The following is a 15,796-nucleotide window of genomic DNA, read 5'->3' on the forward strand; positions in this document are numbered from 1 at the left end:
TATGAGATTAATTCAAATGCTTTGCTTTTGGACATAAAATGTAAACAATATTGAACAACTTTAGTTCAGAAATTATTTCTGTTAAAATCTAGTATGTTTTATTATTATTACAATGTTAATCTGATGCTGTCGCACGCATATTCTTTTCAGTTGTTAAACATGAGTCCTTTGGTTTTGTATTTCTTTTTTTATAATCGTACGAATGAATGAAAGTCGTGCTTTTTTGTTTAACTATTATGTACAACGGTGTTTTTAGTTATTAGATCTTATGTTAAAAAAAAAAAACCCTAACGTTTGTTTATTTTGAAAAATAAAACATCAATGCATCTATTATCGTTGTCTGTACGTCTATATGATAATCGAATACAAAATTAGGATGCCGATTGCACCTCTAGTAAGAATATATTAGTCTTCTGCGTTGCCACAAATAAACTACTGGTTAACCATAGAAACATAATTAGTGTTACAATTTAGCTAAACTTGCATATTTTAATTATTTGTGCAACCTAACACACATTCTTCCTTTTAATAACAAAATTACTTTCCTATTTTTTCAGTCAATATCGACTAAATTTGTAATTGTGCAATAATGTAAGGACTTACTTATACAAGTGAAGGCAGTGCCACTGCACATCACTTAAAAGGGCAGTGGCCTGTGTCTCTAGTGTGCATTCTACCATGTGTCTGTGAATCAGTAAAAATGAAAAATTCAGATGGGGGTGTCCTGTACATTAAACTGTCAGGATATGTTAACTCTGTCTTGCTTGGAATACTGGGATGATGTTTTGTAAAAAATGAGCTTAAAAATAAAAATCTACAAGCACAGATCCTAACTCTGTATGATAAATAAACATGAGGAAATCTTAGAGCAAACTATGTTTAAACAAAATCTGCTAAGAATGGCTGATTGTGCCGAGGAATAGATGCTGACAGCCATCAGCAGTCCTGTGCAAATGGAGCATGTACAATGCAATACGAGCCTGCAGAGTTTATTCCATTTCACACACCACAGCATTTGTGAAGGTGTAATTGTGGTCTAATACCATAACATATTTGTTTAAAGAATGAATAGATTTTATAAAAAAGATACTGTGTGATTCTCACTAGAATTCTTATTGTGGTTACTAGATTTAAATACATAAAGAATGAGTAAGTATTGATGATACAGAACTGTTCAGCCTAAATGTGTAAATCATAAGGCCCATCAAAACTTAAAAGCACACAATCATAATTTTACAGTAACTGAGAAAATCAGTAATAAAACTAGAGAAAGTAAAAAGAAACTTAGTAGCTGTATTACTAAGTTTCTGTTTTAGTACTTCAGTACAGTAAAATATATATACACATATTTTTGTATTTATATTAGCGTCTTTTTTTACTCATTGTTTAAAATAATTCAACTGTTGTTCCATTAAAGCACAACCCCCTGAAATATATTTTTGTACTGACAGAAAACCACTAATTCCCTAATGTTGTTTACTCACCCCTTACTCTCATGTTTTTCATTTACAATCAGTATAACTAATAATGAAATAACGCCCCTCCTCATTGGATTAAATATGTTAAACTATCTACGAGAACCAGTAATAAAACATGCTGCCTAAAACGAGACCCTGTCATTGACTGAAATGCTACCAGTGTGTTTACACGTCACTCTTGATATTTCTTCCTGCACATGTTTTCCATGCTAATAAAACAATCTTTTTTTTTTTTTTTACCCCAGATAAATTATTTAGCTGCTCTGTCAAACTGAGAAATGTCTCACTAAAGATACCCCACTAGCACCTCCAAAATACTTTCTTTAAAAAAAAAGTGAATACATGATGTTGTTGCATGGGTGACCTGTGGAGAAATGGAGTTAAGCATTAATGAATTGCAGTGAGAGTCAGTGAATCCATCTCCTCTGATATGCACACATGATATGCAATTAAAATCTCCATTCCCGTTCCTGTGGGGTTGTCAATCAGAAGAAAAGCCTTTTTGACAGCACTCACTGAACCGTACCAACTAACTGCTGAACAGGAACTTAAACAGTAACAGCTTTTGTTACCAGCTTGAAGGAATTTTACTGCAATTAGGTTTTGGTTTCTAAGAAATCATTATGCTCAGAATATTTATTTATTAATTTTTTTGGCATATGATTAATACTGGAAATGTGTCAGAGTTGTACATATGAAGCTAACAGATTGTGTAACACATGATATTGAGAAAAAAAAGCCATTAGTTAAAAATATGAGTAACTTAATTTCTTGGAAAAAAGACAACACATGCAATACTGTAATAATGAAATGACATTTGTAAGTTTAGCTGTCAGGCTGCTTTGTCAAACTGGACACATGTTATTTTGTTTAATTGTTCAAAGATGTGTAATCTGTTTTTCTTGTCTGATTAAATACATAAAATAACCTAGATACTATTAAAGCTGAAGTCAGTCGGAAAAACAGTAGGCCCGTTAATATAGTATCAGTTTCCATTTCGACAAGCCGTAGGGTGGAAAAATAAAGTTAACTTTTCAAAAACAAGTAAAACAAGTAACATAGGTTTTAGAAAGGGAAGGCACATACCACATATTTCTTCTAGATCGTAAACAGTGAACACAATTTATTGGGTCACATGTACTATTATTAGCTTGTAGCGCCGCCATTATCGGCCTGACACAAAGAATGCTGCTCTTTTCCACAGGTCATCCATGCTGTAAATACACATACTGTGAAGGAGAGCGTGGCTGTAAGCAATGACCCTTTCCCACTTTCTGGATTGCCAATTTTTGTAAGCACTATGACCCAGGAAGCACAAATGACTGCTTATGTAAGGGGATATTCACATAAAAAATTGCCTGCATGAAGTTTGTAATTTGTTAAAATCTTCCTACAGCCCTAAAGCAAAGTATATGATGGATTAAAAAAACAACCACTCAAGAACCAATAGCTAGATTGGACTTCAGATCATCCCCCCAAAAAAAACACTTATGAATTGTTTAACAGACCTTGTTTGGCACTAATTTTGGGCTACCTAATGTTATCTTACTGTAGGTAAGGTTGTCCAAGACTAGTGCTAAATCGGGGGTCTATGAAACCAGATGTTAAGTATTCTAAATCTGGGACCGAATAATAGCCTACTGGAATAGTTTTCAACATTAATATATATATATATATATATATATATATATATATATATATATATATATATATATATATATATATATATATATATAATATCTAGGTCTAATATATCTCTGATGTATTAGACCTCTTTATCTGTGACTTTACTCTATCAGGATTGTATAAAGAACAAAATGTTTGTTTAAGATTCCCTGTAGTCAAATTTACAACTGCAACTATAAGACTAATGCAATACATAATTTAATATTCTAGGAGTAGAAAACACCTGCTAGATAAGAATTATGAATTGTATCCGGTGTTGCTCAAACATGCAGAGGTGTAATAAATCAAACTATGCATCTGTTGCAAAAGCAAAAGTGGAAAAAAACAGCAGCTAAAGGAATACTGCAACTGATGAAAATATGATTTGCCCCTGACATACAGTATGAGCTTTCTTGTCTTTCAGTGACTATTAGCAGACTGACAAGTCAACAGCCACTCAATTCAAGAAAGAGGCATTTATTAACAAACACAAAAATATACTGTAAAAGCATTAACTATGCCTTTCACAAACTCGGTATTGAATAAATACATCATGCTTACATTTCATTTTCAGTGCTACACCTTTCATCTTAACTCCCATTAACAATAAATTGATATGCATCTCACTTTTTCTTTTCAAACATATCTCCCTACATTTTGTTTTCTGTCAGTTCTTTTGAGGGCACAAATATGGCATAATTCCAAGTTCAGAGTAGTCCTATTGATTTTCTAACCATCATACTGGTGTCACCGTGGTTCACATCAGTCTGAAATCTAAGCTCTGTTTTAAAAATTAATAATCTAAAAGACTTGCTTTGTTACTAAGGAACTATACTTTTTTTTACTGCATTAAAACCTAAACATTGTCCCTGCATCTAACAATATAGATGTATCATCATTCCCCATTCACTCGCGAGCAGCTGCTGAAACGCTTGCCACTTCAAAACATCAATGGATTGTCAGTTATCCTGTCAAACTCATGTAAACTGTGCAAGACAGTGAGGTAAAACTTTCTGTCAAATTCTGTTGTAATTTGTGAAGTGTAATGAACAATATATGGCAAATGTGTAAGATTGTGTACAACAGACACAGCTAAACGGTTCTTTACATTAGGCTCCTTTATATGCATGAACTTTAAAAATAAACTCAGATAACTGTTCTATTATAGCGCTCCTTCATAAGGAAACTAAACAAATGGTGTTTCATCTCGATGTTTCTTATTTCTCTTGTTATTTGCAACTTATTTGGCAATCAAAAGATCAAACGGCCTTCTAAATACACCACAGAAACCTCACAAAAAAATAATTCCGTCTTTTATTTTCTCCTGCAGTGCAACTGTATTGTTAACAGACCTACATGTTTGTAATCTAAGGGTAAAGTATTAAAGTGACCAAAAAAAGTGTGTAAACCAGAAAAACCCTTTTCACAAAGTTTAGTAAATTTCAACCTTTTGGGTTCAAATCAAATCAAATGTATTTTAGATAGCGACTCTCATGCCAAGGCATCCCAAAGCGCTTCACAGGTTGCTTATTTCTGTATTGGCGTAAACAATAGACACCAGTAGTTCTAAATGGTCTCTTGTCATTACATATCTATTTGGTCCTTGCAGTCTGAATCCATGAATCACATATTTGCCTCACATAAGTGGATCTTTTTTATTTAAAAAGAAATGCACTGCAAGCAGAAATCTCTGTGCCGGGCTACTCAAGCCTTTGTGTGATGCACCTACTAAAATATGGGCTACTATTCATTATGCATATAATATCATATTGGATACTTCTAAATATATATTTTTTAACAACTAAAGCCATCTTTTAGGATTTTATTGACAAAACCAAACTTCCAAATATCATTATTATTTATTTCTTAGCAGACACCCTTATCGAGGACGACTTACAATTGTTAGAAGATATCACATTATTTTTACATACAATTACCCATTTATACAGTTGGGTTTTTACTGGAGCAATCTAGGTAAAGTACCTTGCTCAAGGGTACACCACCTGGGATTGAACCCACGACCCTCCAGTCAAGAGTCCAGAGCCCTAACCACTACTCCACACTGCTGAGTTAAATGTCATTTCTGTGGGCTCAATTATTTAACTATGAGTTATGTTCCTAACTGCAATATGATACAGTGTTTGATATGATACAAGAAATTCTCGAAGTTATTTTTATTAACTTTGTAATCAATCCAGTGCAATTATATGCAAATGTAGGTACATTCACATATACAAACTTCATGCACTAAAGGTTCTTTTTTTTATATTGCATGTTTAAATTTCCACAGCCAAGTAACTTCACTAAAATGTTATCAGACATCAGTTTTAAACAATAATGATTATCTTTCAAACACTGGGATTTTTACTCAGCAGGGCATGTAATAGGTAACTTTTTTTGTAATCTCTGAACTGAAAACACTCTAGCCAGTTCATTTTCCTTTGATTTAGTACCTCAAGTCAAATGAGCCCCACCAACTCTTGACAAACTAAAAAATAAATAAAGTTATATACTGCACACCCACAGTACAAAAAACAACCCTAAAACATACAGTTTAACAAACACTGAATAACCTACAGTGTGGTGCATGATTTATTGCAAATCCCCTCTGTTTGTACTCTAGGTCCCTTTGCCTTATCACAGCATGCAGAACAGATTTTGTTTCTTAGCTTCATAATACATTACATGAAGACTTCATTAAAAAAAAAAAAGTATGTCCCCTTTTATATGTCTTGTGTAGGGTTGGGTAGGGTAGGTAGGGTTTTTAAAAAAATCCCTCGTTACAATTCTTTGATCTATTGATGTTGAGGTTTTAGAGTTTTAAACTGAGATGAGGCAAAACATACATGATTATAATTGGCCAGTTAAAAGCCGAAAACTCCCTTTGAATTGAAAGCACTCTGCAGAACCTAATGACATAATTTAAGAGCGTCACCATGTTCAAATTAAATGTCGGTTATGAAACTCGCCTGTCTACAGATTAAAAGGCGGCAATGTGTTTTTGATTGAAAGCACTTTGGAGATTATATGTTAACCTTTAAGTGTGGTTCGGATTAAATCTATTCTATTTAAACCTCAGTCACTTCCATCTAGTTGTCTTGTGTTTTTTCGTTTCCTCCTCCTACCTCCTCCTCTAGAATCTTAAACCGCCTTTGCGTCGGTCTCCTCTGGGGGGTTAGTGATTCCACTTTCTCCAACCTTGTTAAGCATCGCTTCATTAACCTCATAGAGGAGGGTTCCCCGTGGGTCAGAGGGGACCCCCGGCCAAACCCCTCCTTTAGCATGCATGATTCCTTGTCTTTTTCTCTTTCAGGTACTGATGCTTCTATTTATGTGAGGGCCCCAAGCAGTGGAACCCCTCGTTTGTCGGGTCTCCTCAAAGACGGTGACCCCTCTCCTGTTTGTCGGGTCTCCTCAGTGACGGAACCCCCATTCTATTATGTTGGGCTTTTGAAAGAGGCGGAACACCCCGCTCTATATGTTCTAACATCTACTAACTTTGTTTTCTTTCTGGTTCGCGAGCCTCTTCGTATGTCGGGTCACCTCAAAGACGGTGGCCCCCCTCCTGTTTGTCGGGTCTCCTCAGCGACGGAACCCACCTACTGCATTTGCTGGGCCACTGAAGAGCCGGAACCATTTTTCATGTTAATAATACTAATCAATGTTTTTCTTTCTGGTTCGCGAGCCTCTTAGTTTGTCGGGTCATCTCAGAGACAGTGACCCCTCTTTCGTATGTCGGGTCATCTCAGAGACGGTGACCCCCCTCCTGTTTGTCGGGTTTCCACAATGACAGAGCCCCTCTTTATATGCATAGGGCCTTTGAAGGACGGAACCTCTCTTTATATGTTATACGTTACAAACTTCATGTCTTAAATCATCACAGCAGATGGCCTAGTTCCACCCCATGAAACACACAGCACAACCTAATTGTGTGATTTCAAATTTAAACCAGCTTTCATTTGAAATGTGTCAGTTCAGTGAGACCTTAAAGGAAAATTATTTAGAACCGCTGTATTCTTCTCATCCCTAATAGGAGTTTGTGAATCAGATTTGAGTGCTCAATTAGCTGATTAACAAATAACAATACAGGCTTTTATTATTTGTTTTCATATTTTAACAAACTTAAAACGGGTGTTTGAGAATTCGACTTGGTAATTTAAGTTCCTAAAATTTGTGAAAACCTAAAATATGATGGTACAGTGGTCATTAGAAACAGCTATGTGCCTAATAGATGCAAAGTACTTAATAAATGATACACTTCCAGTTAGAATTCACAAAGGGCTGGCCACATGTTTAATGTTAATTGTAATGATATTTGAATTTGTTTAAGAAATGTTGAAAGCATTCACCCAGAGTGCTAACTTTTGTAAGTGAAAAAACAAGACAGAGTACCAAACGGCTAGTGTCCAGTGGTCTAGGTGTCACCATACAGTAGGTGAGCAGAAAATCATGTATTTTAGGTATTAAGCCAACTCAGTTAATTGTGAGTAACTTGATGACAGGATTCAAAGTGATCGACAAAGCATCCTCAGCCGTCTTGCAAATGTTTAATGATTATAGTAATGCACTATTTCTGTGTGTGTGTGTGTGTGTGTGTGTGTGTAGTATATATATATATATATATATATATATATATATATATATATATATATATATATATATATATATATATATATATTATATATATATTACCTATGATACCAGTACTTAATTTAGTCTGGGAAAATGCACTTAATAAAGCAGAGACCCAATCACTGGCAATTTAGTTTTTATGAATCAGTGACAATTCTGTTCGTGTCGCACTGTACCCTTGTGTAATACATAAAATGGATCAAGAAAATTGCTTGGAAATTGGATTTACCTTTGTTGGCAGTTCAGGTGAGCCTCGTCCTCCGTGTGTTGTCTGTGGTGATGTACTGGCTAATGACAGGCTATTTATTAAACACAAACATGTAGCCAGAGAAACAAAGTTTGTTCTAATATTTTCTTCAGAGAAACTAGTGTACACAGGATAAGATGTACTGGAATTTTGGCAAATAATTCAATACAAATTCCAGTACTGGCAAATACTTGGTTGATTTCTGATATGTGATTTATAATTCGCTATTGTGGTGGGGGATTACAAGTAAAAAAAAAAAAAAAAAAACATTCTAAGATGGAGCGTGATTCAGAAAAGGTTGAGAACCCTTGCACTATTGTGACGCCATCAATCAATTTTTGTTACAGAACTTGCATGACTGTGATTTTAAAAATTATTCTGTAGTGTTTTCTCTGTTGGAGATCATCTGATTATTTTACAAAAATTGAATGGCTTAATGTTGCTATATTCAAAGTGTACTTGCCATATTCATTCAATAAGTACATAAAATGTATAACTGAATCTGAAGTTCACAATATTAATATATTTTTAATCATGTATTTTTTCTTGCCATTTTAGAAGTCACATCCCAGTTATAGGTTAGCTGAACTGAGCATTATTACATTCTGAGAAAAATGGGAACAGAGAAATTAAACATAGGCTTTGAAGTTCCATACTGTGGCAGGGCAGATCCCTGCCTGGAAGGAATGTGTTGGGGTTTGGCAGGGATAGGGTTAATTTCTGTCCCTGCCAGAGAAATATGGGTGTGGCTGTGTTTGTACAGCCACAGCTGCAATGATTTTTTTTCCAATTGATCACCTGTTTAATTGTTTTTAGTTCAATTAGTGTCACCTGCCTGTAATAAGCAGGCAGGTATTTAAACAGAAACAAAAACATGTGTTCAAGGCAGTTTCCAGTCTGTGTGAAGAGAGGCTGTGTGTTTTTAAAAAAAAAAAAGGTGGTGGGTAAAACTTTTTGTTTGTGGGTGTTTAAAAATTGTTTTGTGTCATCGATAAACGGCTTGGCCGTTCGATTTGTATTTAGAGAAATGAAGAAAAGTTTAGTTAGCGCTCCAAAACTGACTTAAGTTTTGTTTTATTTTCTGTAAATAACAAAAACGGCACCCAAGTGCCTATAAACTTTAATTCTGGTGTCTGGGTCTGCTTAAAATGGGGCTACGAACCTTGAAATGAGTAAAATCCTTCAAAATACATACTAAGTTATTTTAACTGCCAGCCCTAATGAACATACTACTGAGGGTGGTAACTGCTTGCCAAGAAATGCCCTCAAATACCAAGGTTTCCAAGGTGATACGTAATTTGGAATAAGATTAGCTTATTGAAATGCTCATAGGGTCATTCCAGAGCTGACATTTGCTGTGTCTATCAGGGAGGTGATGATGTATCATTAACACACAGCAGCTGTACCTGAACCTGTGCCACCAACTTAATATAATTGTTTTTTATAGCCAACAGGGGAGTTTAGTTGAATTGTTCAAAGCAAAACAGCTCCTTATTTCTCAAGCAGTTAGTGTAAATTGTGTTCAAACTTAGTGTGCATTAAAACTCAGATTACAAAACATAATGATGTTAAACGGACTTTGAGGTAGTGGAAAACAATATTAACAAGTAACATTATATTACAATAGACTTTATTAAAGACAACTCATAAATCCTTCATGCTTCATAAACTGCATGAAGGATTTATGCATTGATGCCTCTTAAATAAAATGCTGGGCAATTTGCAACATATAAAGATATATTTAAGCATACAGTATATAAATCCGCTAGTTTCATCACTTAATAAATGAATACTTATTGATTTTAAATGGATTGCATATTTTCATTAATCAGTCCTTTTTGAGTGTGTGGCTCTGATAAATAACTTTTTTTAGTGAAGTGAAGAGCAGAGCAGTAGCTTATTCAAAGGTTCTGAAATTGTCACCAGTCTTGACAAGGTGGTTTATAAAAAATGACATTTTTAAATGTTTGCTTAATAAAAACAAAACGTATTAATGTGGGTAAAATAGTTGCTATAACTGTCTATGGCTCTTATTTCTAAGTTCTTAAATGTATCAGAGCTTGTTGTGTGGTATAAACAATACTGTTACTTTCCAAGTTATTTGAGGGATTTTGAAACTAAAGTAGAAAACTCAAAGTTCAACCAAAACTTGTGATTCTTCGAGTCAACCAAGTAGTATCAGGTTTTACTTCTACAGTGAGGTCTACGGAGGCCACGATAAGACATCCCCCTAGTTAGTGGCAACAGAAATTCTCCCAGGGGCTACAAAGTGGAAGTGCCTCTGTCGCTAGTTCCTAATATCAATTAAGAACTTATTTTAAACTTGGAAACCCTGGGGATTCTTGGCATAAGGCCTTAACCTTAACTAATACAAAGACATATTGAGTTTTAACAGCTCGTTCCTATTAAAGTATTCTCTCATAAACTTTAATAACTGAAAGCATTGAAACTCCATTAAGAATATCTTTTGTTTTTTTGTTATGTCCCAGCAGAAAGTCATTAACATAAAATAAATAATTAGCTTTGATATTAGCCCTCCATGGTGTACAGGTTTTATTTATGATTAAGAGCTCAGTCTGTATCTATGCAACACCATGCTGCATTTAACTTTACTCATACGATCCTGCTCTTTTTTCTGACAATATAGACCAATCCCAGAGCACATGCTAATGCTATACTGAGCTGTAGCTTTGTTTTTGTTTTTAATAAACCACACCATTTATTTAAGACTGAATTGAGAAATATGTTAGAAAAAAAAAAATTCACCCTATTTTGAAAGATATTGGAAATACACAGCCAGACTATCTATGTCAAAGAACTGTTTACTTTGAAGAAAAACAAATTGAACAATACAGCTACATTTATGAATAGCAGTACACAAGTGCTTATATTTGTATTATTTTAAAAAAAAAAAAAACTTGGAAGAGAATAGTGTAATTGTGTTGGAGTTTAGTTTCTCAGTTTTTATAACAAGATTATATTATATAATAAATGATACTATCCAATCAAACAGGTCACAGTAGATTGTAGTCCATGCCATGAACATTTGAATGAGCTCCAGAGTATTTTAACACCATCAGTGGATCAGGAGTAATATTATTTTCTATTTAAATACAGCGCAAGTCTGGACCTTCTAGGTGCAAGATGTAAAGTTTATACATGACCAAGAGCATTTCTTAATGAGGTTGCAAGGATGTTACAAACTTTAAGCACAATGTTGGCTTATACTGATCACATTTAACATTATTATAACCACCACCACACGTGAATCCCAATTGAAACTAAAAGTTAATCTTAACATCTTATGGGCCTCAGAACTCAAATCTTAACTGCAGCAAATGTTATTTGTTTAGGGAAAGAATCACATCCAAAAACTTAATTTACGAATGAAATTCAACTCCAATAAAGGTCATGTTCAGGCATAAATAGAAGAAAAAGAAAGATGTAACTTTTTTAAAAGGTCATGGTCTGAAAGCTTAGGAAACAAAATAGCACCGGAATTTTAAATGTCCTTAAATTATATATTTAAAATGCTAAAGGAACTGGTAAATTAATTAAAAAAAAATATTGCCTGCATGTGAAATACAAGTAGGAAATAGCTATGTTAAAAGGCCCTAATTATTTACAACTCTACATGCCTTTTTTTTCTGAAGTACATTTTTGTCAGGGTTATAGAATATTTAAGACTGAATTGAGAAATATGTTAGCTAATTCTTGACTTTATTATGTCAAGAATTAGCTTTTGATTCCACAGAATGTTTAATTGTAGATATAAACAGTGATTATCTATTAATTACATCTAGGGCTGTGTTTTTCTGTCTTTATTCATTTCATTTTTCATTGCTTATTTTTAGCTATTTTCAAGTTTTATGTAAATCAGGTTTTTTGGGGGCTTTTGCTTTTTATATACTGTATGAAATTATTGTTTTCAGTTACTTTCCAAACTGCTTGGGTGTTTTTTTTTCTGTTACAATATGTATAGTAACTCAGCAGTACTTGCACACTTGTTATACCTTCTTTCCTTCGATGTCTTCCTCAACTAAATACTTACTGTCACTGGTACATTCTTCTGGGGTGTTTGTGTGTCTAGACATTTCGCCACTATTTGCAATTCTGTTTTATTCTATCTAACTGTAATATAGCTTTAAATCACGCAAACAAGCCATCTAATTGTAATCTCGTTTTAAATCTCGCAAGCTGAGTCTCCAATAGAAATGTAGGAATTTGCTGCCACTCAGTAGTTGGGGTGGGTAAAGTACTCAGATTGAATCAATGATAGATACACATCAGGAAGAAAGGACATTGCCCAACTGCACTGGGAAATGTAGTTTGTTTTTGTTTTTTTAGGGAAAGGGGTGAAGTCAACATGAAATGAGTAATACTTTCCAGTGTTTTTCCAGTGTTTATTGGCTATACACTGATTTCATTTTTTTTTCTTGTATAGCGGTTAAAACTGAAAAACAGAAGCCCTAACTATAACCCATGCAACGCTCTTTTACCTATAAATAATTACAAGTGTATTAAAATAACAGAACTGTACAAAGGACACATAATGCTGTGCACTTATGTATTGTTAATGACTTATTTCATGATAATGCTTCATAAACAAAACGCTGGGCAATTTGCAACGTATAAAGATGTATTTAGGCATACCTTTAAGATTTGCACTGGCTTATACTGTACTGCTTGTACTATATTACAGGTAGCTTTTACATGTACATGCAACAACTTGATTCTTACTTTATTTTTATTGGATTTGTTAGCAGGTGACTTTTACCTTCTCAATCTTGTTTCAAGTTCTTCTGTGTTTCTTCAAATGCCTAGTGCATACTGAGCTGCACAGCTTCCATTTCTGTCTATTTGTACAAGAGATGCCTCACACAGTTGCCATAACCAACCTTGTTTGCACTGTACTCTCATTTTTCTCAACCTCAGCAAAGCATTTTTCAGCATTGTCCAGCATTGTCTTCACCAAGTATCACAATGAAAACTAGAACTCAAATACTCCAGCAACCCATAAACATAAAAATACAGGGGAGTTAAATCAGATCAGGCAGATTTAGCACATTTTGAGATACTTTGAGCAAAATACATTTTACAGAGGTCATAATTAAACCTGCAAGTCCTGCATACTTCCAATACTTTAGAAAGAAAGTCATTACATGTACTGAAGCAGTATATTGTTTGAACTTGCCCACTGAAAAGGAGGGTTAATTTGCATGGAACGCTGCTGTTTGGCACTCTTAGAACGCATGATTCATAAATCGTTTGCTTGGGATCAGATTGCCTTTAGTGCATTTAAACCGCTCTAAAACATCAGTAATTGGACTAGGACACAGCTGCTATAAACAACCAGATACATGGTCCTTGCAGCAAACAGGTATAAACACCACTGTGCATCATTATAATATTTCGAAGCTATACTTACTTTTCTGTATGTCTTGTTAAAAGACTTTTGTAAAGAACAATGTTTAACAACGTCTCACTGTGATCAAGGCCTGGACTGTACAATTATGTATTTATTTATTTGAAGTTATTTTAAACAAAGGCTGCACGTTTCCTTTGCTCATTTGTTTTTGTTCCCTTAGGGGTTATGCATGCATTGACGGTGTAAATAGAATGCAGATCTTCTTGTATATTCAATATAGTCCTTTTAAATTAGATATCTATTGCATTTGCTTCAAATGTTGCCTGGACTAGTAAAACACATAAACAACATGTATAAAAGGTAAAATCGGGGCATTAGGTTTATAAACATTTCTCACCTTGTCTGCAGGCGTTTGAAACTGTCACTTTGATTGTGTTTTAAATTAAATGAAGCCGTTAACTACAGAACAACTTACTGCAAAACATGAATAATTGATCTTAAAAGGCATGGAGAATATAACTTGTTCGGCGGTGGTGGGCTGTTGCAACATCACCTTAACAAAGTAAATGTTCTTGGATTTATACTGTTACAGCCTCGTAAAAAGGTGACATTGCACGTATGCAAAATACGCTCAATAAAAACTATTTCATGCCTTCATAATACAACGGAACACGAGCGGCATTACTGTGATACAAAGGGTATGTGATCCACACTGTATTAATTCATCACGTAGTGTACCGGTTTATGCACACAGCATACAGTAGAACAATCCATTATGAAAACTGTTCGGTCGATCTAATTTCTATTAATCTCTTAGGTTACATTAAAGTCATAGTTTTACTCAGTTTACGAATAACTATAAGTGCACCCCGAAACTCACTCACAGGGCAGAGTTGGTTTCAATTACTTTCAGTATAATTGCAAAAAAAAGAAAAAGAAAAAAGAAAAAGCAACGTTAACCATGCTTTCTCTCAATCCATCATGCATTTTACTCAGAACTTGTGAAACAACCTTCAAAAAGCAACAACACAGTGAAAGACATGAAAATCACCTTATTGCAGTAGTAAGGGTCCAGGCAATGCGAGGGTCCCAGGCAGGGAGGATCTGAAGCTGACTGTGGTGGAGGATAAAATCTCACGTCCATTTCAGTAAAAACATCAAACAATTCCCTTTTTTCGTATTCTTGATTTCTTCCACACAGTGAGTCAGGAGACAATAAGAAAAATGTGTGTGTGTGTGTTAGAAAGAGGGGTGATAGTAGTCTAGCAGAAGCAGAGATAGAGAGGAACACCTTCTCTGCCTCACATCCGTTTGCGGTCTGCAACAAACTCTCCAAATGCACTACTCTTGTAAAAACGTTGTTTTTTTTTTTGTTTGTTTTTTTTGTTTGTTTTTTTTATATGACAGAAGAATGTATCAACAAATATTTGCACTTTCGTGTTTTGTTTTGTTTTTTTGTCTCTATGCTTTTGTCGTATTCTTGATGTGTGTGTGTTTCTATCTATTTTTATTATTTTTTTTAATTTTTTTTTTACGAACACAAAATAAATAGGGCTCTCGGAATGGCTGCTCCGTGTACTTATTGCTGCTGAGTCTCCAAAATCTCACACAAAGGAGACCCCGAGCAGGAGAGCCAGTAATGAAGCTCTGCATTTCTACTGACTAGTACATGGGGGGCGCTACAGCAAGACCATGCAAAGCAATAGGCAACGTTTTCTTTTGGCGCTGTTATTACATACCCTCACCTTAGATGTCAGTCAAATGTAATATTTAAAATATTGCTGACTGCTTCATACATATTATTATTATTATTATTATTATTATTATTATTATTATTATTATTATTATTATTATTATTATTAATAGTAGTAGTCTTCGTGGCTATAACACTGATTGGTTCCATGACAAATCAGGGTTTCCTCATGGTTTGGAGAACTTAAAACCAGTAGCAGGTTTGTCAGAGTTTTGGCAAAATAAACAGAACAGTACAAAATAGCAAGACAAATATAGTCAATGTAAACATAGGCAAGCACCCATATTTCCATATAACACATTTAAATCAAATCTTTTGAAACTTCGAGAAATTTCAAGAGGAATAAAAATGTATGTAAAATATGTTTTGCTGTTCTTTTTTTCGGCCTCTTTTTTTCGGCCTCTTTTTTTCTTGTCTTGTCTGACCACTTGCAGTTTACAAATAGTGTCCCAATTCCATAGTGCTTGGCCATCTCTCTACTTCATTATACTAAACCATTACACACTTCTAGCTCTTAATGAATGGGTATCGTAATTACTGTGATCCAGGTGATGTGAAACAACTATACCAATCAACTAAAAACTATTTGTGGAAATCTAGTGTTGTAATGACAGTTGAGGTGGGCTGGACTTGCCAGCACAAGCAAAGGGGAG

The 15,796-nt window shown here is 34.5% G+C and overlaps 1 protein-coding gene across 3 annotated transcripts in view; it reads right to left on the reverse strand.

The window, feature by feature from the left end:
- LOC117435670 (thymocyte selection-associated high mobility group box protein TOX-like) overlaps positions 1 to 15,009 on the reverse strand; it is a 110,932-nt gene extending 95,923 nt beyond the window's left edge. For 2 of the 3 annotated variants that reach the window (XM_034059013.3, XM_034059014.3), the window contains exon 1: positions 14,442 to 15,009. In XM_034059013.3, the coding sequence (XP_033914904.1) occupies positions 14,442 to 14,534 (93 nt within the window). In that variant the 5' untranslated portion in view covers positions 14,535 to 15,009. The remainder of the gene's footprint in view (positions 1 to 14,441) is intronic. The other variant, XM_034059012.3, reaches the window with a different exon arrangement.
- Between the last annotated feature and the right edge of the window lie 787 nt (positions 15,010 to 15,796).

The sequence above is a fragment of the Acipenser ruthenus genome, chromosome 3 (genome assembly GCF_902713425.1).
Source record: "Acipenser ruthenus chromosome 3, fAciRut3.2 maternal haplotype, whole genome shotgun sequence".
Taxonomy (NCBI): domain Eukaryota; kingdom Metazoa; phylum Chordata; class Actinopteri; order Acipenseriformes; family Acipenseridae; genus Acipenser; species Acipenser ruthenus.